The sequence below is a fragment of the Vombatus ursinus genome, unplaced genomic scaffold (assembly GCF_900497805.2).
Source record: "Vombatus ursinus unplaced genomic scaffold, bare-nosed wombat genome assembly UNPS02014785.1, whole genome shotgun sequence".
NCBI lineage: Eukaryota > Metazoa > Chordata > Mammalia > Diprotodontia > Vombatidae > Vombatus > Vombatus ursinus.
In genome coordinates this window covers 11,448,061-11,472,136 of record NW_020954563.1, presented here as the reverse complement: position 1 = coordinate 11,472,136, position 24,076 = coordinate 11,448,061, and the positions used below count along the sequence as shown (strand labels likewise).

Below are 24,076 nucleotides of genomic sequence, written 5' to 3'. Positions count from 1 at the left end.
AAGTCTTCCTAAAGGAGATGGCATTAGACCTGGATCATGAAGAATGGGTAGATGTTGGAGGAGGGCAATCTGAATACAAGGGAACAGTGTGTGATCAAAGACACAGAGACAAGAAAGGGCAGGGGGTAAATTGCAGGTGGCAATTGGCCTGAGCATCAAGTATGAGGAAGGGAGTAGCGTGAGATAAGACTGGAAAGGAAGGGTGGTGTCAGACATGGATGGCCTTGAATGCCAAGCTTAGGAGTTTAAACTTTACTTGATGGGTAATCCAGAACCATTTAGACGCTGTGAGGGGTGGCATGATCAAATACACAGAAAGACTCTAAAACATCTATAAGCAAAGCCTCAAAGAAAAACAGAACATGGGCACAAATTCATCTAGAATTCCCAGGAGAGATTAAGTAAGAGTTTAAAAAAGAGAGTTAAAATGTATTTTTTTCAGTGCTAGAAGACCTGGAGACCCTCTAGTCCAACCCTCTCATTTTACATATGAGACAAGTGAAGTCCATAGAAAAGAAGGGAAGGTACAGTCAACATTACACAGCTAGTCCTTTAGGAAAATTTATTTGAGAGGTGCAAAAATGGACTTGAAGGGAAGATATTGGAGACAGGGAGATCAGAATAATAAAAAGAAGAATATGTAGAAGAATGTATAGAAAACTATTAAAATCATCCAGGGGGAGTTAATGAGAGCCTACAGAAAATGATGAGAGTGGGAATAGAGAGAAAAAGCTAGGTGACCAATCATGAGAGGGTGTAGGTATCCAGAAGGTACCCCTTGTTATTTTCTGCTCTTTTTTTGACTCCTTAAGGAGTCTTGGTGCACATTGCCGATCAACAAGAAACCTTCCCTGAACCCTTCAATTGTTAGTGCCCTCTCCCTCCTCTTTAGGTTATCTTCTGCATGTGTTTTACCATCACCTCCAAAAGAATGTAAGCTCTTTGAGGGCAGGAATTATTTGTCATGCTGTCTCTTTTTTAAATTAATAAAAATCTGCTGGGTTCTATTTGGTCCATTATAATTTTCATGGAATTTGTTGCTCTAGCAAGGTTTTATGCCTTTTGAGCCAAGCTATTATCTCCCTTTTCAATTATTTCTTCCATAGCTCTCATTTCTTTTATAATTTTTCCAATAACACTCTCATTTCTTTGACAAAAACACATTTTAACTCTTTTTTTAATTCTTGCGTCATCTCTTCTGGGAATTCTAGTTGAATTTGTGCTCATGCTCTGATTTTCTTTAAGACTTTGCTTGTAGATGTTTTAGAGTCTTTTTCTTCTTCTGGGTTTATGTCTTGATAATTCTTGTTACCATGATAGATAACTTTTATGGTAGGATTATTTTTGTTTGCTTGCTCATTCTTCCAGCCTACTTCCTGACTTTGGACTTGATGTTAGGGCCAGGCTCTGTACACTTCTGAAGCGAAGGTCTGAGCTGGGCCTGTTGCTGCTTTCTTTGGGTATTGAGTATTGTTCCAGGATCTCAGGGATAGCTCAGACTGGAGACCTGTTCTTCTTTGGTCTGATATTCCTGCCCTTTTTATTCTTCTGAAGGCTTCCAACTGGACTAGAAGCTAGAAATGAGACATTGCTCTGCTCCTGAGAACTGAGCCACACAACTGCTACTTGCTTCTATTTTTTAATGGAATAAAACAAGCATTTCTATAACATAGTATAATAAAAAAAGATGATTGCACATGAAACTGCAAATCTATTATGTACAACATGCTATTCCTTTTAAATATACAGTAAAATTTTCATGATAATTTCTTTTTTTTCTTTTTTCCTTCCCTCCTGTCCCTCTCTAGAGATGGCTACCATCAGACACAAATAGGTATATATATGTGTGTGTATGTATATATATATATATATATATATATACACATATATACATATATATGTAAAATTATTCTACACATACTTCTATTTGTCAGTTCTTTCTCTGGATGCAGATAGTATCTTTCTTTGTCTATTCTTTATAGTTAATTTAGGCATTTATAATAGTAAAAATGATGTATTCATTCAAAGTCATTCTTAAAACAATGTTGCTGTTACTATATACAATGTTCTCTTGGTTCTGTTCATTTCACTCTTCATTATTTCATGCAAGTCTTTCCATGTTTTTCTAAGATCATTGAGCTCATCATTTCTTAGAGCACAATAGCATTCCATCACAATCATACACCACAACTTGTTCAGCCATTCCCCAACCGATGGGCATCCCTGCAATTTCCAGGTCTTTGCCACCACACACCTGCTCCTCTCAGTACAATGCTCAAGGCTTATGCTGGGGAGGAGTGGGGGACAGATTCTCTTTTCAGTCCACCATGGATCTGTGACCTGGAACTGGGTAGCGGCAACAAAGCTGTCATCTGAGACCTCCACTTCCTCTGGTGTACATCCTCTTCCTGGGCAATAGAAGGTTCCATGTGACTATGGTTGACCAGAACATGTCCTCAGTGTCTCCAGACCTCTTAGCCTGTCTCCATATGCCAACCTGAGCTAGAAAAAGGACTCACTGTGACTTTGCTTTGAATTTCTTGATCAGGATTTAGTCTGGTGCTTTTCTAGATCTGTTTGGAGGAAGAGTTTTGTTTGTTTCTTTGCTTGTTTGTTTGTTTGTTTGTTTTTGGGGGAGGGGGTTGCTGTGCATTTTAACTTCATATCCCTAGGACCAATCCCAGTGTTTTGCATACAGTAAATGATTAATAAGTTAGATTGAATTGGAACAGAGAATCAGGAGGTCAATGCTGAGCCTGGAGAAAGCAATATTAATAATAAGAGCATAGGTTGGTCTTCCCTAGCTATTCCTTGCTACAAAGAAAGAGTTTGTAAATAGTATCCATCAACTGGGGAATAGCTAAACACCTTATGGAATATAGATGTGGTGGAATACTATTGTGCTGTAAGAAATGATGAAGAGGATGATTTCAGAGAAGCCTGGACAGACTTATATGAACTGATGCAAAGTGAAGTGAGCAGAACCAGGAGAACAATTTATACAATAAAAGCAACATTGTAAAGACAAACAAGTTTGAAATACTTACAAATTCTCACCAACCATGATTCCAGAGGACCAAGGGTTAAGAATCCTACCTATCATTTGACAGAGAGGTAGCGAGTACAAATTGAGATACATTTTTTAATTAATAAGCATTTATTTTCTCTCTGTTCCACCATCCCTCCTACAGAAAGAGAGAGAGAGAAGGCAAACTCTCATAACAAATATGCATGTTAAGCAAAGCGATTTTCCCACATTGGCCATGCCCCAAAATGTAGACAGTTATTTAGATTGTAAACTCTTTTGAGAGCAAGGACTGAATTTCACCTTTCTTTGTATCTTCAGTGCCTAGCATAATACTTGGCACAGAGCAGTCACTTAATAAATGTATTGACTAAGCTATGAGGAGGGCTTTGGGATAGGAAGACAAATGATTGAACGTAAAAACAAAAACCACCAATAAAACATTCTATTTTGATGTGGTTTCAGTTCCTCCTCCTTGTTCTCCTTGGGAGGAAAGTTCTCTTATTTCAGCCAAATCTGGGCTTAAGGAAATCACATTTCCTCCTCATCCCTCTGGTGCTCCCCTCTGAATGTGTACTGGAAGGCTTTCCATCCTCTCAATGGAGTGGGTGCTCTCCCCCCACCCCCGCCGGTGGCTCAGATTGACCAGCATTCATTGTTGGGCTAGTAGAAGAGCTCCTATGCAGCAAACAGGATAGGTCAGTTAGGCTCCAAGGGCAAGCTGGGGCTTGTAGTTAAGAGTAGAGAGAGGCTCTTTACTTTTATCTTGATCCTTAACCTGGGCCCTGCTAAAGGAAGGAAGGGGAGCAACCTTCTTCTCTTATGGTGGGAACACTAGAATCCTAACTTCTCCCCTCTCTTCCCCCATACAAGTGAGAAATGGTGTTTTTTTTTTCTTTTAAAGGTAATGAAACCATCTTTGACACTTGATTGGCTCAAGGTACTAATGAGGAGTCAGGCTACTGATATCACTTCCTAGCGACTAAGTCCAAAAGAACCACCGGAACTTTAGTCTGTTGCTTGGCTGGGGAACTATGATGGACAATTCAGAGACAACAGGGGAGCTTCTCTCAAATGAACCAATTTAGGATGTGTGTCCTCATTGCACGTCCTTGTTGAATATCCCACTGCTGCTCTAAGTAAATCTCCTTTGCTAACTGCCAAATGATCTGAGTTTCTCATTTTTGTTCCAATATTGACCATAAACTACCAGGGCACCTGGCTGAGTCAGACCCAACCTAGGACCACCCCTTCTTGAGCTGAGGATGGGTCACCAGGCAGCCCAGGAGAAGGTGGGGTCCCTGGGTTTCTGGCCTGATGAGATCCTTATTCCCTTACTCCTAAATCACAGGATCACAGGATTTAAATTTGACAGGGACCTTAGATACCATCGACTTCAACCTGCTTGTTTTACAGATGAGGAAACAGGCCCAGAGAGAAGTCATTCCTTTTCTCCCTCCCATTCTACTCCCAAAGTTGCCACATTGGCTCCAGGCTTCTGTAGGCTAGGAGTGCTGATCACACGGGCAGGATGAAGGGAGGCTATTGCAGGGCCCAGGTACAGCTCTGCTTCACCTCCCCCCACCCCCCAACACAGATGGTCTGAGAGCTGTAAGGAAGGTGTCTTAGTCAGTGGCAGCAGGATGGAGGACAGACTCCCTGATTCCCCAAGTGTCCCCTGGTAGCCTATGGACAGAGAAAGAAGAAAGGACTGTGACAGAAATGACATACAGCTGGACCATGGCAAAGTTGGGCTGTTTATTTCACCAAGAGAATGCAAAAAAAAGAGAACACAAAAGGGGGAGAGAAGATTCCATGGTGGAATTTGGGCTGAGGAAATAAGAAGTGTCGTCCTCCTTCTTGTCCCAGGAAGGGCCACATCTGAAGGAAGCCCAAAGGCCTCAACTGGGCATAGGGGCTTCTCTCCCTCCGTAAAAAGAGCCATGGCTCTGGCGGATGGGTTGGGTCAGGCTGAGGCATGGCTCCCTGCTGTGTCCATGTGACCCGGCTATGCCAAATGCCAACCTGTCCCCAGGGGCTCTCTCCTGCCTGGAGCTGGGAGCAGACCTCCTTGTCCTCCCATCCTCCTGGCTCCTTCTTGGCCCCGGCCATGAAAGTATCAAATAAGGAATGGCTTATTTGTACACAAAATAGCACTCTGCAAGGCACTGGTATAGGAACAGCCTCAGGGTCAGCTGCTCCTTCACAGGGTCACTGTGTCTCAAGAGGTCACCCCCTGTAAGCCCTCATCAGACAGTGGTTTCTGGCAACCCCAGGCCGGCACCACTGATTTCCTGGCTCTGTTCTCTTGACGCTCTGCTCTCCTCTTCCTGCCTTCTGTTGGTCAGTGAGCTGTGTGGGCCTCTCCTCCTGGGCTTTGTGGCCCCCAAGCTCCTACCCTGGGGCATTAGGCCAGCAGCCCCAGGCGGGTGACTTTGGCAGAAAGGAAGGAGTGGATGATGAAAACAATGGTTTTGGGGCAGGAGTGAAGATCCAGCTGCTATAGGGGTCAAAGAAACCTGAGTCAGTGAAGTTTCCATCACCTCCCCTTGCTCCAGACTTGCCAGTCTTGTACCAAGGAAGCCTATGCTGATACACACCCCCCTTACCCCTGCCAGTCCCCAGCAGCAGTGAAGGCACAAAGATACAGTCAATAGGCATGAGGCCTAGGATAGGGCACTCTACAAAAGCAGAGAGATCGCTCAGAGAGGAGGAAGTCCAGAGAAACACAGGCCTTTATCACTCAAAGAGACCTCAAGGGCATTTACTTTAATAATATCCCACCTTCATGGCCTCCCTAAAAGGGGGTCATCCAGACTCTGCTTGAACACTTCCCGAGATGAAGAACTCACTACTCCCCCCAGCCAGTCCTGTTGTTAGATAACTATGAGTGGTAGAAAGTTCTTTCTCAAAATTCACCTCCCTCCCTTTCTCGGCAGAGATGAGAGATTGGAATGGTAGAAGAGATGGGTATGGAACATTCCACATGCCATCAGACACAAGTGATGTGTTGGCTGGCTTTGCTAAACTGTTTTTTTTTTTCTTTCTTTTTTATTCTTTGTTACAAGGGATGACTCCTTGGATAAGGGAGAGAGGAAGGATACACTCAGAAATGAATGTCATGTAAAAATAAAAGATTTTTTTTTAAAAATTGCAACATGATTAATACGGAAATATATTTTGTGTGATTTCACATGTATAATGGGTACCATATTGTTGTCTTCTCAGTGGGTGGGAGAGGGGCTAGAGGGAAAGAATTTGGAACTCAAAATTTTTAAAAAGGTTTAAAATTTTTTTTAATTTTCATTTTTTTTTAAAAGAAAGTGGGGCAGCTAGGTGGCAGAGTGGAGAGCACACCGATCCTGGATTCAAAAGGACCTGAGTTCAAATCTGGCCTCAGACACATAATGCGCATTAGCTGTGTGACCCTGGGCAAGTCACTTAACCCCATTGCCTACCCAAAGAGTAAAATAAAATAAAAATTAAAAATAAAAAAGGAAGCTAATTCTTCCCCATGTTGAACTGAAATTTGCCTTCTTGTAACTTCAACCCATTACTTCTAGTTCTACACTCTGGGGCTAAATAAAACAAATTCTTCTTCAGCATCCAAAATCAGCCCTTCTGGCATCTCTGAAGACAGCTATCATATTCCCTCTAAGTCTTTTATTCCAGGAGAAACATTCCCAGTTCAGCAATCTTCAGTCTTGCATTCCCTCCCTATCTCAGTTACTTTCTCCTTGGAATGTGCTCTAGCTTATTAATGTCATTCCTAAAATGTGGGGCCCAGAATTGGACGTAAAACGTTGGGTCAGGGCAAAGGAGAAGCCAAAGCATCTCCAGCTCCACATGCCTAAAAACTGAGCTCATCCACTCCCGGGGACCGCTCTGAGAGCCAAGCGTGCTCCTCGCTTCCCAACTACCCCATCTGGCACTGCCTTTCTAGTCACCCAGACTCAAAATATTTGCCTTCTACCTCACCACCCACAATCCAAGTTCCACTGATTTTGCCTCCTCACTATCTTTCTCCTGCACACCTCTCTCTACTCACTGGGGCTGCCTCTCTCAGACATTCATCACCAACATCTTACTGGGTCTGCTGGTCTACCTAGTCTCCTAAAGGGCCTCACTGCCTCTGCTCTCTTCTCTTCTAATCCATGCTTTATACAACTAACAAAACAATCTCTCCTACTTACCATGTCTCTCAGAAACCTTCAGTGGTTCTCTGTTAAAGTCCCTCCACAGTCTGAGTCCAAACTACCATTACAGACTTACTTTGCATTTGTCTCTTTCAAGTGGTTTACTGTCCAAATTGGATCCAGCTGTTTGTAGATATGGTCGTATCCTCTCCTATCTCTGTGCACAGGTTCAGGGTGTCCCCCATATCAGGAATGGGCTCCTCTCCTCCCCTGGTCTATGCCTGTTGACAATCCTCCAAGGCTCAGCTTAGGTATCACCTCCTCCATAAAATCTGCTCTGATCTCCCCTTCTCCACCCCACTCCCAGGTCTGCCTCAAAGTCTTCTGTCCCTCCTCAAATTTTATTAGAGCACTTTGCCTGGATCTCCCTTTGAGCTATTACCATCCACTATGTATCATATTCAACGTGGCATCCATACTGGATAGAATGTAGGACTTGGGATTAGAAAGAGCTGGGTAGGGGCAGGTAGGTGGCACAGTGGATAGAGCACCGGCCTTGAAGTCAGGAGGACCTGAGTTCAAATCTGGCCTCAGACCAAACACTTGACACGTACTAGCTGTGTGACCCTGGGCAAGTCACTTAACCCCAATTGCCTAAAAAAAAAAAAGAAAGAAAGAAAGAGCTGGGTTCAGATCCTGCCTCTGACATTTACTAACTGTGTGACTCTGGTCAAGTCACTTAAACTCTCTATTAACATAACCCTAAAAGTGTACAAGCTTTTGTGTCTACCATATCACACTGTTGGCTCATCCCAAGCTTGCACAAGTCCCTGAAGATCAGGGGGATTCCCTTCATATGGGCATTTAGTTATGAGAGGAAATCCTAAGGGAAAACTGCAAGCTTTCCCAAGTAGCCCAGGCACAGCTTCCTGAGTCTAGGACCAAGAGGACACCAACCAGACCTTAGAGACTTAGGGCTTTGACTGTCAACTTGCTACTTCCACACTAAATAGGATTATAGATTTACAGCTGGAAGGTACTTTGGAGGCTGGAGAGTGTGACTTCCTCATTTTATAGATGAGAAAACTGAAATAGAGAGAAGTTAAATAATTTGCCCATAGTCACACAGCTAACTAGTATCTGAGGCAGGATTCGAACTCAGGTCTTCCTGACTCTGAGTCCAGCACTCTATCCACTAGCTGCCTCCCAGGGCTATTGATAGAAGGTCTTAAAGGTAAGCACTTAAATATTATATCCATTGCAGCTAAACCTTTTAACTATGCACAATTCCCACTTTGACCAAATCCTCTAAATTAACAAGGGGCATCTACATTCTGCCCTCTGAGCAAAGGCAGTGGAGGTCAGGGAAGGCCACCAGCAGAGGAAATCCTTCTGCAGTGACCCCCCATCCCACCAGGCAAGAGTATCTTGTTATTAGGCTTCTCTGCCTAGTCCCAGAAGTTCCAGGTGCGCACCCGTCAGAACCCAAGACCACTGTGCAGAAGAATGATCTCTGTGCCCTCTAGGAGAGGATAGGAAAAGCCAGAGCTACGCCCCTCTCAAAGTCACACAGCACATGTGGACAGACGTGTCGCGGGAAGGGGTAGTGAGGCTGCTGTCTGCCCTGCACAGGACCAGGCTCCTCTACCTGCAATCTGAAGTCTCTCATGCTCAGACCCCAGCCTTCTCTCCCATAGCTTCTTAACATGACCCTTCTGCTCAAGCTTGATGTCTCCTCACAGATTCCCCAAACCAGACAGGCTACTTCCCAGGCTCCCCATCTAAGTCCTACTGCTTTTCACAGCCTACATAAGTCCCACCTCCTCCAGGAAGCCTTCCCTGACCCACCCATCCCATAACGATATCTATGGAGGTCCTATGACCCTGACTTTGTGAGTCCTCCTTTTGTCCTTACAGTCTTACACTTCTTAGCTTTCTCTACATTCCTTGTCTTTCCTCCTCACCCTTAAGAGCTTAGATAGGGATCATAGAATAATTAGGTTTCAAGGCCTTCCATTTCACACCTCCCCCCACCACCAACATTTTTGCAGATGAGGAAACTAAAGCACAGAGTACAAATGTATATATTTCTTTCTCAGTGACATGATACAAACACTCTATCCACTATCGCTTCATACGTACGTATTCCCTTCAGAGGTGCGTGTTTTATTTAAGTGACTTGCCCAAGGTCACACAACTAGTAAGCAGGGCAGCCAGGGGGTACAGTGAATTGAGTGCTGAGCCTGAAGTCAGGGAGGCTCATCTTCCTGAGTTCAAATCTAGCCTCAGACACTTACTAACTGTGTGACCCTGGGCAAGTCACTTCACCCTGTTCGCTTCAGCTTCCTCATCTGTAAAATGAACCAGAGAAGGAAATGGCACACCACTCCAGTATCTTTGCCAAAAAAATTCTCAAAAAGTGGGGTCACGAAGAGTAGGACATAACTGACACAACAATAAACAAGTCAGGATTTAAACTCAGGTCCTCCTGAGCCTTCTCTGATTCATTTCTGTTCCCAAATCTACCACCAGGCACACAATAGGTGCCCAATAATTGTTCGATGTTGCTAATAAGGCTGTCAGGGCTACAAGGCTCCCCTATCAGAGCTAGTCTAGCCAGTGCTCTAGGTAGGATACAGCAACTGAAAATGAGAAGAGGGCAGTGGGAAGAAGGGGCAGAGGAAGCTTCAGGCGGGGTGATGCCGGGAACCTCCTGGGCCCTGGGGAAGCAGCCTCAGGTCTTCGTCACCCTCCCCGTTTTGGTCTCCTCAATCCCTCACCCCTCTGCCCCCGCAGCCCACCAGCTCTTCAGTCTCCTCCCCTCTCCCTGCCAGCCCCAGTGCAGGCCACTCACAATCTCGCCCTCAGCACCCCCAAAGTCCAGGAAGAGCAGGCTGGAGCCATCGTCGGAAGACATCTGCAGCTTCTCAAAAGGCTCCTGCAGCAACAGGGCCTTCGCCAGGCCTGGCTCCACCGCCCAGAGGGTGAACCCCTTGTCGATGTGCACGGAGAGGCTACACGTGCGCCCATTCCACGTGCAGGCTGAGGAGGAAGGGAGAGGAGGGCATGAGGCTTAGGCAGACTCCGGAGCCCAGCTCCCCTGCCCGAGGCTGCCCACCCACCGCATGACTCACCAGAATACACAGCCCTCCCCCTGGGCACCCTCTCAGCTTCTGACCTGTGGATACCTCCTGGACAACCTCTGCAGAGTTGTGGCAACCATCCACCAGCAGGCGGGTCCAGGTTGCCAAGTCCCGGGATGACTCCACACTGAACAAGTGTGTCTCCACACCCTGATGGGTCCCCGAGCGCAGCACAAAGGATAGCTCCGAGTCATAGAGAGTGGAGCCCTTAGAGGGGCCTGAATGCACCAGCCTGGGAGGGATGAGGATAAGACATCTGAAGAATATGCATTCCCCTCCTCCACCACCCCCACCTGCTGCACCCAATACAGCTACAGAGGGATTGGAGACCTGGAGCTGGAAAGGCCCTCAGAAGCCATCTAGCCCAACCCCCTCATTTTACAGCTGAGGAAACTGAAGCCCAGATAGGTGAAGGGATTTGCCTAAGGTCACACAGGTAATAGAAGGATCAGAGGCAGGATTTGAACTCAGATCTTCCTGGCTTTGAGGCCAGCTATCTTTCCACTGTACCATGCTGCCACTCTGGAGGGGCTTTGAATTGACTCATCCAACCCTTCATCCACTAACTCTATTAGCCTTACCATGGCCTGTGTTGCTGCTCTGATGCCAACTTGCCAGGGGCTGGCTATCTTTGTTGTCATCCGTGTTTTCTCCTCTTCCTACAATCCTGGATGACCTTACCCAGCTCCCTATTCTCTGTCTGAGGCATCAGCACCTCAAACAATACAATCTTTGTGACAATGGCCACGTCCCCCCTTCCATTCTGTCCCTAGGCCAGGTGTGTCTCTGGCCCTCTGCACTGGCCGTCTTCCTCGCCAAGAGGGTATTCCCGTCTCTCATCTGCAGCTTACTTTCTTCAAAACTCTACTTAAATAACACCCTCTACAGGAAGTCTTTCCTGATCCCTCCAGCTGACAGAGCCTGTCTCCCTAGACCCAAAATTAACCTCATATTTCATACGTACATATTTTTTATACACTTATCAACATTCATGTTGTCTACCCCCAGCAGAATGTAAGTTCCTCGAAGGCAGGAACTGGTTCATCTTTGTCTTGTATGCACAGTGCCTGGCACATGGTAGGCACTTTGTAAGTGCCAGCTGATTGAATGACTGATTGGAGCTCTAAGCTTAGACAGACAGAGCATAAAGAGACAGGACAGGGATGGGGCCCCTGGCTTGGGTGCAGGAGGTACCTTGTGGCAATGAGCGAAGAGCTACGGGCGGGCGCGTTGAGGGCATCTCGGTTCTGGGGGAGACTGTTATAGAACAAAAGGTCCTTCTCCGTCAGCACGGCCAGAACAGGCACTGTCCCCCCACCTGGGAGCTATAGGACAGAGGGAAGAGCTTAGGGTGACTTGGGGGATAGGGTCCAGAAGGAAAAGGACAAGGGAGGGTGGAGAAGGGGAGTGGCGAAGAGGAGAGGAAGCAGGATGAAGGGCCCAAGGGAAGGGAATGCCCTGCCTGAGCCAGGTGGGGACAGCCCCCCAGCCCCCAGCCTCATGCAGGCCACCTGCTCGGTTAGCCATCCTATCCGCTTGATTTCCTTGTTCCCAGCAACACCTCCAGCGCCTGTGAGCAGGGCCTGCAGTTCATCAGTGACCCAGGGCACAAGGACACTGATGTTAGCTTGGACGGCGGCCAGCCACGCCTGAGCATTGGCCTCATCCTTGGCCCTCAGGAAGAGGATGTCACGACCATCTGCGGAACGGAGATCCAAATACCTGTGGACAGAGGTCAATTCAGGGACAGCCAGGTCGTGATCAGCAGCCCGGGCACTTCCCACCCTCTACAATACCCAAGAAAGCTGGGTGTTACCATATTACTGAACACACACTGTGATGCAAATACCACCCCTATATACATATATATATATATATATATACACATACATACACACACACACATATACACATATGCATATATACACATATACATATATATAATCTATAGATATGCCTATATACTATATATAAATACTACATCTATATATACACTATATACATATGTGTGTATATGTGTATACATATATATATATACACACACACACATATATATATATATATACACATACACACACCGCCCCCCAGATATATGGATGATGTGGAGAATAAACTGCAGACAAACACCAGTCACACATACCACACACATAGACTGCATCTCACATATCTCAGGTCAAACACATCAACCATGCATTTACACACGTCAGTACCACACCTGCCTACACATATATACAGACATAACAGCTAACAGTAGCTAACATTTATATAGTACCTATTATGTGCCAAGCACTATGGTAAGCACTTTACAAATATTATCTCATTTTAACTTCACAACAATGGGAGGTAAGTGCTATTATTATCCCTATTTTACAGATGAGAAACTGAGGCAAATAGAGGTTAAATGACTTGCCCCAGGTCACATAGCTAGTAAATGTCAGGCTGGTTTGAACTCAGGTCTTTCTGACTCCAGGCCTGGAGCCATATCCATTGTGCCACCTAGCTGCTCCACGTCTCTAACATACAGGGGCACCCACATAAGCCTACATAGACTTCTCTAAAATTACCTATATTTCTCTAGAAGAACTCAAAGGCGCTTCTTCCTTCCTTCCCATAGCCCAACAGGCCATCCTGGGGACGCCTCAGCATGAGGACTGAGCTCTCAGTTTGCAGTCCTGGACCCTGCTTGTTTTCTAGTCTATGAATCTAGGGTGGGCCTCAGGGCCAGGCTCTGGGTAGGGCAGAGTAGAGAATGAGCTGAGACTGTGCTTCCACTGGGCCTGGGGGTCCCTGGGTTCAGGCAGGGAAGATCACGTACACACCATCTACCTGGGCCTTGAAAAAGCTCAGACAGTGCGATACAGGCTCAGAGAAGATAGTAGTTTAGACAGGCTAAAACCAAGTGGGCAGTAGCACTGGATGACACGACCCCTACTTGTAGACAAGTTGCCAGTCAGAGGGCTCTGATTTCTTTCTGGGCCACTAGATGACCCTGGCCACGGTCAAGGTTCTCTCCCTAATCCTCAGGACCCTGGCCTGCCTCCTCCTAAGGTCATAGAGAACAATCAGGCACCAGGTAGAAAGGCACTGAGAGGAGTCTTCACAGTGACCACAAAGTCACTGCCACTATCCCAGAGCCCTTGTCTGTGCACCCCTAAACAAGACACTGCTTCTTGGCTCCCGGAATTTTCTCCAGCTGTCCCCGATGCCCGGAATGCGCTCCCTCCTCATCACCACCTCCTGGTTTTCCTCAAGTCCCAGCTAATATCCCACCTTCTACAGAAACCCTTTCCCAATCTCTCTAGTACCTTCCCTCTGTTGCTTATTTCCAATTTACCCTGTATATTCCTTATTTGTATGCAGTTGTTTGCAGGCTGTCTGCCCCATTAGACTGTGAGCTCCTCGAGGGCAGGGACAGTCTTTTGCCTTTCTTTGTATCATCTCCTCTCAGCACAGTGCCAGACACATAATGTATATTGACTTACTGACTTATTGACACCCTAGTAGATTAGGACCAAGGCCTAGAGCCCGGGAGCATTAGGGCTAGAAGGACCTTAGAGAGGATCTAAGAAATTAGGAAACTACAGCCCAGAGAGGGGACGGGACTTGTACAAGCTCACACCACTTGTCAGTTGACAGTCTAGATTAGAATCTAGGTCCAAGTGCTTTCTGCTGCGTTAGGTTAATACTTCTCAGGCCCTGACTGGTCGGGGGAATGTCGGGTCTCCTGTTCCCCTCACCCTTGAAATCCCTAGCCATCTGATAATCCTGAAGACCAGCCCCCGTGATGGCTCTTTTCTCTTCCTTCAGTCCCCACTGCAACCCACACTCACAATCACTTGATGTCAGCCTCAGGTTCTGTGCTATAAGCCACCTGGAGCCTGTCTTTACCTAAGCTCAGCAACCACTCCCCACCAGAGCCTAACCACAGCCATCCAGTCTTTCCTGGGGCCCATCCTCACCCTGTACCCAGCATCCACTCCCCGCTAGAGCCCACCCTCTCCTGGGCTCAAGGTTCAATTCCACCCTGGGGCTGATCCTCACCTGCGCTCAGCATCAGTGGGGATACACCTTCTTGAGACATATGCCATCTTCAAGGAGACGTTTTTCCCCTCCTTGAGGTCCTGGGGGCAGAGGGCCGGGGAGGAGGCAGCCGGTGACTCCCAACTTACAGTAGCCCCTGACGAAGAGTTCTTGAAATACGGCGAGATCTCCTTCATGTATTTGACTGTCCAGGGGAGACGGTGACAAAGAGTCACACTCAGCCAGTGCACCAACACGGAGCTTCCCCACCTCTGGGTGCTTAGTTTCTAGGGCATCGAGTCTTACTACAGAAGAATCACTCTCAGCTTGACCCAGCCCAGCCTCAGCTACCACCCAAGAGCACAACAGTCCGCAGGGAACCAGTCCTACACAAAGGGCAGGAGACAGAGCTCTGGGCTGGGAGCCAGGAGACCTGGGTTCTAGTCCCAGCTCAGAGGCTTACTAGCTGTGTGACCTCAGACAAGTCACTTCCCTTTTCTGGAACTGCTTCCTCTCTGTAAAACGAGGGGGTCGGGGTCACACACTCGCAGATACACAGACGTGGACAGACACAGAGACACATGCACAGCTGCATCCTCACACTCTCACTCAGAGAGACGCAGACTCCCTCCCTCCCTCCTTCTTTCCTTCCCTTTGTCTGCCAGCTAAGACCAGGGTTCATTTTTGACAAGAAGCCATACACCAGGAGAAAGAAACATCTTGGTTTTAAGAAGAAGACGTTAGATCCTCAACGATTCCATGTAGGGCTGTCAACAGCAGAAAGACTTCAAGGCTGGGAGTCAGCAAGCAAATTCTAATCCCAATTATGCTCCAATTCTATTGTACTCACTGCATATATAACCTTGGGTAAATTACCCCAGTCTTCTCTAAGCTTCAGTTTCTCCACATGTAAAATGAGGTAATTGGGCATTCATTCTACCATCATACAGATCTCCAAATGAGAAGTGAGGCCATTCAACAGCGCCTGCCCTGAGGGAGTGGTGGTGCTTCACAGCACTTGGGCCCCCTTCACTAGGCTTACTGACCCCCTGGCCTGGACCCTGTGGTTGGTGCACAAACTTTCTTTTTTTATTCATTTATTTATTTATTTATTTTAGGCAATTGGGGTTAAGTGACTTGCCCAGGGTCACACAGCTAGTGAGTGGTCTGAGGTCAAATTTGAATTCAGGTCCTCCTGACTTCAGGGCCGGTGCTCTTTCCACTGCTCCACCTAGCTGTCCCTCACACACCTGATTAGACTTCTGGTCCCTCCTAGCAGAAAGTATCTGGCAGTGCCAATGAATAGCAGGGGAAGGTTCCAAAGAGAGGCCACGAGCCTCATTTGCCTATTCCCTGGGTTTGATCAACAATGAGAAACCCAAGGCTACAGAAAGCCTGTGTGTGTGTGTGTGTGTGTGTGTGTGTGTGTGTGTGTGTGTGTGTATGTCTGATGCTTGCATGAAACAGGCCTATATCTTTCCTACATCTTTCCAAAGTACCTAGCTCATATTATGTCCATAGGAGATGCCCCAACATTATTCTGTTGACTGAGTAACCTTAAAGAGCAGAAGAAAAATAGAAAGCAACCCACCCTGAGCCAGGTCATCCCTTCTCACTAGGTGCCCTCTGTGTCCCACACAGACTTGATAGTGTGGGACAAGCAGAACACGCTATAAATGACTTTCTACCAGCCCCAAAGCTGGGGTTTTGGGTTACACACACGCAGACCCCGTGGACACGTGGCCTGAATGCCTAGCTATAAAAAGACTTGGCTCTGAGCCTCCCTGCCCTCTTTCATTTCTGCCTGAGTCATCATTCTTGGCAGTGAGGGAGCCCCAGGGCAGCTGATGGGCCCACCCTCAGGACGGGCTGTGGTTGAGATCTCCACTGCCACAGCAGAGACAGTGAGGCTCCTAAGGAGTATCCCTACCCAAAGACTCAAGACACATCGTGGCAAGGATTAGTAACACTATCACTATTTGACCTTATTGCTAAGCAATACTATCCTGGGCCACCCCCAACACCAAACACCTCCCCAGGGACTCGGGATCTTTGAGGTGGATAGATGGGGCTTCTCTTTTGGTCCACATATGGTATAGCCCAGCGGACAGAATATTGAGGCAACCCCATTCCTAAGTCACCCCGTAAGATCATCATGATCCTTCATCCATTGAAAAGAAGCTAACCTCAGAGCCTGTGAGATTCAAAGTAAAGAATATCTGCCTTAGGCTTCTTCCTCAGAGGATACTTAGAGGCCTGACTGACCTTAGGATGCTAACCCTAGGCCTGAAAAGAAGAACACTTACCTATCAAAAGGGTTCTCTTTGCTCTCAGAGTGGGCCCATAACTACAGACCTTCTTCCCTTCCTGCCAGGCCCAGCCTCCTTCTGTCTCCAGAAGCACATCACAGGTTTCCAGGTCAGGGAGCTGCCACCCTGACCCAAGGTCAATGAGCACCAGATCTCAGAACTTCAAAGCATCTCAACGTCTGCCCACTGAAGAACCACTTCCTCCAACAAGCCCCACCTGACTACTCTGGTCCACACCAATCTCTAATTTTCTCATCTACCCTAACAGCTCATAGCTCACAACTGAATGCACACCTCCTATCCTGCCTTTCGGCTGCTTGTGAATCTGAGCCACACGGGTGAGAGAACCAAGCCCATCATTTCCACTTTCCACGTCTCTCAGGCAGGACCAAAACTGACAGGTTGTGGGTCCAAGGATCGAATCTCCGGAGGTTTGGCCTTAACCCAGCTGTTTCCATGACTTCGTTTGGTGCTCTCTTCCAACCTGGGCTGAGTCTGAGGTCAGTTGTGGTATGACTGCTTCCTAGAGACTCAAGCAATTACTAGAAGAGGCATGGACCCCTTTGCATGCTGGATGTGGGAGTCAAGAAAGGGAGGTACAAAGTCTGTGTCTCTTGCCTCCACATCCCTGACTCCACAGAATGCCCTCAGGCTACACTCTATGACAAGTACCAGGCAGCTGAAACTTAGAAACTTAGTGTCCCTTCCCCCAAGTGACTGAATTAGGGTGCTGGCTGATAGAACCCAAATTTTCTGTATTAAAAAACAAATGAAGAGAGTAAAGAATTCAAGACTAGGCAGGGCAGGGCAAGGGTCAGGAGGTACTGGCATCCTAGGGCAGGGGGTACAACAGAGCCAAAGGACCTCCTAATGCCTAGTAACAGGGGAGGTTTGAGGGCAGGCAAGCTGGGCAGGGTAGGAAAATACCCCTTCTCTATTTGCCCTATGGTGCCAAATCAGGCTTCCTCTGAAGGGACTTTGCAGCTCATGGTTCACACCTGCATAAGCCAGGCCCACCTCACCTACCAGGGGACCTAAATGGGGGAATTAAGATAACAGAATCCTAGAATGTCAGAGTCAAGAGGGACCTTGGAAAGCATCTGATCCAATCCCTTTGTTTAGATGAGGAAACAGACTTGGAGAGGTTAAGTGACTTTTCCAAAGTCACAAAGGGCAAGTAAATACCATAGATCCATACTTGGGGATTCTAGGTGCCCAAGAGGTCGTGGAAACACCAGCCACAGTGCCCAAAATGACTCTACCTTGCCTCAGCTGAGTTCTAACCCCATTTCCAGGACAACAGCTCCAATAAGGAATGAGGGGATAGAACTGGGAGAAAGAATCTCTATCTTGTTTAGGTATGAGTCTTTAGGTATGTTTAGTCTGAGTCTAAGCATAGTTGGCATTCAGTATGCTTTTGGACTCTGATGAAAGATTGGTTGAAGGGGAAGGACTGGCTTCAGTACCCCCTGGCACCTCAATCCTCCAAATAGTGTGAACTCCTAGAGGCCCAGTGTCCAGCGCGTAGCCTACCCTACCCACAATGCAGAGGCCAGAGCTCAAGACACATCCCTCCTAGGTCTGAGCCCTGCCCCTCTTCCTCCAAATGTTCTGTGGCTGTACATACTGTTCAATGTTCCCTAACTGCCACCCAAAGGTTAGTGGGACCGCAATGGGGGCAGGTCTCAGCACACAGAACATTTACAGCTAAGGAATGTTGGCGGCAGTCCAACACGTCGGCTCTAAAATCACCAACATGGCCTCATTCGCCTAGGCATTTCCTGGCCTTGCCATATTTTGGGGGCTGCCCTCTGTCTTCCCTGGTGCTAGAAATGGAATTTTATCTTCCTCAAAGCCTGCTAGCCCCAGAGGGCTCTCTGGACAAAGAAAGCTCTTTACTGCCTCTTTGGACCCAGGACTAGGTCATTCCATCCCATTAGGTAGTCACTCACAGCTCTGTCCATAGAGCAGGTCCAGCAACAGAGCCAACCAGACAAGGGAACTGATTTAAGCAGGGAGAGACCATGAGCTTTCAAGCTCCTTCAGGGTGGCATGGCCTGGTACTCCATGGTAGTAGAGGGGAGATGTCCACACACACACATACACACACACACACACACACACACACACACACACACACACACACACTGCTCTCTCTCTGGCCAGGGGATGTCACGTTCCCCCCACAGACCCATCATCTTGTTGGCCTAAGGATGTCACATTCAGAGATTTCTGCACACACTGCAGTCTGGGCATTCCACACCCTCCTAGGCCTGAATAGAGTGCCAAGCTGCCCACTCCTCCCATCTGCCCTTGTCTTTTGAGAACAGGCATTAGAAAATTTTGGGAGTCAAAGCTGGGGGCCACAGGAGAGGCTGACTCACCTGGCAACCTGCCCTGATGGGAGGGATCACCAAGTGCCCACGGAAACAGGACTAAGCACCAGGGAAGATGAGACAGGAGAGTTATGGGACTGGGGCAGGGAGCCTATGTCACTGGATCAGAGGTGCACCCTCCTCCCAATATTAGGGCAAGGGCTACCACATCATGGAACAAGGATTGACTAGTCCAAAGCAAGTCCAGGGTCAGCAGTCTGCCAGGCAGTACCTCTTCCTCTCCATATTTCCCATGGGCACAAGATATACCCTATGCCTCTCAACAGCCCTTTACCCCAGCAGGCCCAGCCAAGCTTGCTTCCAATCTTGTCCATTCTATGGGAAGGAAAAGAACCCAAGGAGACATGAGCAAAAAGGGATCCATAGGCATGACATGATTCCCTAAGACTGCTCAGGTTAGAAGAAGCTTCCAGATTTGAAACGGAAGGGCCCAGACACAACCAAGGCTTCAGGCCCTGCCCCAACCAGCCGTTTTCTCTACCTCTCAGGGCTTCTCTTTCTCTATCTTGGGATACCTATTATCACCACCATGCCTGATCCCTGAGAGCACTTGATCCTCTCTCTACCTACCCCACAGGTAGACAGTCCTATTTTCCTTAGGGCTGTAGTTTCTCAAAGGAAAGCTAAGGGAACAGGAATAGGCCTTAGATCAAGGCTTAACTTGTTTGGCCACTTGATGGAAGACTAGCTTCTTAAAGTCAGAGGGAACAGAGGTAGGAGGCTATAGGCTCCCATGGGGCTCCATTCTCAGCTATCTGCCCTGGGTACTGTTGAGCAAACCTACTCTTAGCTCCACCTGCCCATGACTGACAGAAAAGACCTAGGAGACAAGGATTGTTACTGTTGTTGTTTGTCCTTCATTCTCAAAGAGAACCATGACATCAGGGAGGTGATGCCATGACATGCAAGTGAATTGGATTTAAGGGAGGGAGGGCTGTGCAAAGTTCCCAGCCTCACTTTCATCTCCAGAGCCAACTGGGTGCAGTGGCAAGATACAGATCAGGACCACTGGAGATGGTCCTGGATGCAGTGGGAGCCCTTGGCCTTTTTACACTAAGGTCTTTAACAGGTTTCAGTTTGACTGAGGCCAGGAGACATGGGGGAGGTATATTGGAGCCACAAAATACTTCCTTATCTAGGTGGGAAGCCCGGTGGGCCTGGCTGTCTGCTTCCCCCGAGGGTGCTGTTTGCACTCCACACTGATTCCTTGGATCAAAGGACTCCTGCTGAGCTGCTCCAATACCCCTTCTAAGATTTAGAATAACAGAATGGCCCAGCTGGAGGGCCTTAGAAACCACTGAATTCAATTCCTTTATTTTACATACAGGGAAACTGAGGTCCATAGACTTGCCCAACATCACACAGCAAGTTGGTTACAGAGCTGAGACCAGAACCCAAGACCCCAGGCTTCAGCCAGGGTCTCCAGTCTCTTGGTTTCTAAAAACAGAAACCAAGGGAAATATTTAAATATGAAAAATACATGGTTTTTCATGAACAAATGCAACCAATTCAATGAAAAACCTTGAGATCTTAGGATAACTTTCCCAGGTCCTGAGTGAGGAGGGGGTGAGGAATGTCCAGGAGTGAGCAATAGGACTGTCTCCTTCATAACTCCCCTTACCAACTCTGCCCTCCCACCGCTTACCCTCCAGAACCACCTCCTTGCCAGTTTTCTTGAGCACCTGCACTGCCTCATCATGAGTGGCTGTGGACAGGTCTCCACCATTCACCGACAGGATAGCATCGCCCACAAACAGAGCCTCTGTCTGGTCAGCTGCCAGCCCCTTAAAGATCTTGGAGATGAGAATGGGCATCTTGTTCTCTCGGCCACCTGAGGATGCACAGACAGACATGTACACACGTAGGCACACGTGGAGATAAGGAAACAGGCTCCAATGTCAGGGAATCAGGGTGACAGGTATTCAATAAGTACCTGCTGGCACTAGAGTAGGAAAGGCATAGAAGGAGGCAGGAGGATCCTAAAAATGGAACCAGAGACTATTAGAACTGGAAGAGACCTCAGAGGTTATCAGTCCAAGCCTCTCCTTTTACACAGGGAAGCTGAGGCCGGAGAGGGAGAATGACCGGCCCAAGGTCACACAGTAAGTTAGTGGCAAAACTGGAACTACAACCCAGGTTTCCTGACTCTCAGTTCCAATACACATTCTGTTTTAACACTTCTCTCTCCATTTTATGGATGGACAAGCTGTGGTTTAGGAAGAGAGGAAGGGATTTATCAGAACCCCAGAGAGTACATTAGACTCAAAAGACTTATTTAAAGGAAAGGGTGTGTGTGGTTCGGGGTGGGGGGGGGAGGAGTGGCCTTAGCTAAGAGGCTGTGTGGCCTTTGGACCCTGACACTTGTCTGTAGGAAGAATCCCTCCCAACAGATGCCAGACCTGAAGGGATAGCTCCAAGTTCATGAGCTGTTCTCCAAAGCAAAAAGCAGAGAAGGGAAATAGGAGCACATCATTAGCTGAGGCTGTCATGATCAGGTTCAGGAGAAATGACTTCCTCTGAGGAGACCAGAAGAATTCGTGCCCGAATCCATGAGGGAACTAGAGATATTGGGTCCTTCCCACTTGGAAAGGGCAAGGCTCTATTCTCAGGGGAGACCTAGCTGCCTACCTTTGCCATCTCCATGGAGAAGGAAGGAGGGACATCTTGACCCAGCAGTAGGCAAAGGTACAGGAGAATTATGGGGTACTAAAGAGAGCTGTGGGCTGAGGATCAGAAGACCTTGGTCTTAGTCTCTTTGAATGCTATTAATTTCCTGTGTGACCTGGGATAATTCATCTTCCCTCTTTTCATTCTCTACAAAATAATAAAGGAGTCAGTGTAAGGTCCTTGCTGCATCTGATGCTCTATGATGGGAAATTCTATTCTATGACTAGGATAGCATTTTATCCTGCCATTCACATATCAGTTTGGAAGAGGGGATTCCCCTCCCCAATACTCTAACTCTACCTCTAATGGCTATTACTGTTGATGTCAGGGAATATTTTGTCTATTCTCTGCCACAAAAACCATCTGTGACTAAAGATGTCCTAGTATGGCACTGAGATCCAGGACAAGGGGGCCTTTAGCTCTCTGGGAATTGCTTCCCTATCCAGACCCATATGCATCCACATAGCTCTGGGGAGAGAGAGAATTCAGGGAAAAGAGAGGCTAGAGAAAAGAGAAGTAGGAGAAAGACAAGAAAGTGGGGAAAATAAGAGGGGGGGGGGGAGTAGGAGAGATGAAGATGCCAGGAGGCTTGAAGTGGGAGGGACCATGGACTAAGATTCCCCCACCCTTATAATGGCCCTGAGATGTCAGCCTAGAAGCCAGACCTTGCCTTTATGGAAAGCTGAATGACAAGGCAGATGGAGATGGCAGCAGTGCCTGGTCTTGGAGCTGGGAGTCCTGGGTTCCAATCCTGCCTCTGATACTTCCTAGCAAGCCATTTAACTTCTCTGGGTCTCTTTACATGTAAAATGGTGGAGAACCTACTTCACAGTGTGGTTTTTAGATTCCAGTGAGATACTATGGAACAGCTTTGTAAGCAAGCTTTAAAGCCTAACACAAGCAGAGCATCACTGTTGAGTACAAAGGTGGGAGGGTCAAGGAGTGCTATGTACTGGGCAACAGGCTGGACTGGAGAGTTAGACCACAGGGGACAGGCACTACCCTGTGGAGGTTCCATGGAACTCCCAGAGACTTGGACTAGGGAGCAATGAGGCTCCCATTGGAGCCAGGCTCCCAGCCAGTCCCCAGACTGGGCAGCTCTCCTCACGGAGGCCCTGCCCACTAGCTCAGCCTGCCAGGCCCCGCTGTCCCGTGAAGTTTGCAGAGCGAGCAACTGGGTAAGAACTTGCGTTTGTCTCCATATGGTCTGATCTTGATCTTCAAGGGCCTGATCGGCTCCCATCGTGGTCACCCTCCCACAAATGCTGCGCCTATTCAGGGGACCCCGACAGTCAGACAGTCAGTCAACCAGACAGGGCTGTCCCGGGCAAAGCGCCAGGGTGCAGATCGTCTCTCACCCCTCTTGTCTCCGTCGCTCTCCCATCCTGGGCTCCTTCACCTTCAGCCTGGCTCGGCTGCCCTCCCCACGTCCCGCCGCCGCCCCTGTGTTTCCACCGTGTCCCCCAGCCCGTGCCCTCGGGGCCGCTACCTTTGATGCTGATGCCCAGCCCGCCCGCCTCCTGCTTCACCACGCGCACGGTCCGCTTCTGGTTGAGCAGCGCGTGGGGCAGCGGCGGCGTTGGGGGCGCTCCGGAGGCTGCGGGCGCCCCGGGCTCCGCGCCGTTGAGCTGGGGCAAGGAAGTGGACGCAGGCGCCGAGCCGGAGCCCGATCCCGGCTCCGGCTCGCCGCTAGCCGGCGCGGCGCTCACCGTCACCACGTCCGCTGCCAGGCTGACCAAGACCCGCAGCCAGGGCCCGGGCCCCGCGCTACCCGGAGCGCGCAGCTCCAGCAGCCCGCTCTTCGGGGAGCGCCTACCCGCCGCCATCTTCGGAGCCAGGGAGCCAGAGAACCAGGGAGCGAGCGAGCAAGCGATCGGCCAGCGAGCGCTCCGGCCCCCTCTCCGCCCCTCCCCGCCCCTTTTCTACCCTCCCTCCCCGCCCCGCCGGCGGCCCGGGGGCACCGTGGGGGAGATAGAGAGCGGGCACCGGGCACCGGGCCCGATTGCAACTCCGCCCCCCGCCCCCCCGGCCGGGAGAGAAAGGGATACTGGTCACCCCTTTCTCTCCCTTCCACCGGATCACAGTCCCAGATCCCAGGACTGGACGGGGCGGGTTCTCCTGGCGTTCATCTGCACGGACTACGTGTTGGTGCTGGAGGACGCGCTTGGATACCCCAATGAAAGGCGGGAAAGGGGACTGACCTCCACCCTCAGATAAATGCGGGCAAAACGGACACCAACCACTTTGGAAGGCCCTCTTCCCAGCCTGCTCCCTAATTTTACAAATCAAAAGACAGGACTAGAGAGGAAGATGATCTTGGCCAAGGTCAGAGAGTTAATGGCAGAACAGGATGATGGATGGAAGGCCAGGCTTGACCATG

The 24,076-nt window shown here is 48.6% G+C and overlaps 1 protein-coding gene across 1 annotated transcript; it reads right to left on the bottom strand.

Annotated features, from left to right (window-relative positions):
- Positions 1-4,763: 4,763 nt before the first annotated feature.
- On the bottom strand, positions 4,764-23,522 carry SNTA1 (syntrophin alpha 1). The gene is made up of 8 exons (XM_027867165.1): positions 23,186-23,522; positions 20,675-20,860; positions 14,346-14,529; positions 11,816-12,026; positions 11,499-11,629; positions 10,340-10,536; positions 10,016-10,203; positions 4,764-5,525 (listed from the first exon to the last, which is right to left on the bottom strand). Exons 1-8 carry the CDS (start codon positions 23,520-23,522, stop codon positions 5,433-5,435), a joined length of 1,527 nt encoding a protein of 508 aa, XP_027722966.1. The 3' UTR covers positions 4,764-5,432.
- Between the last annotated feature and the right edge of the window lie 554 nt (positions 23,523-24,076).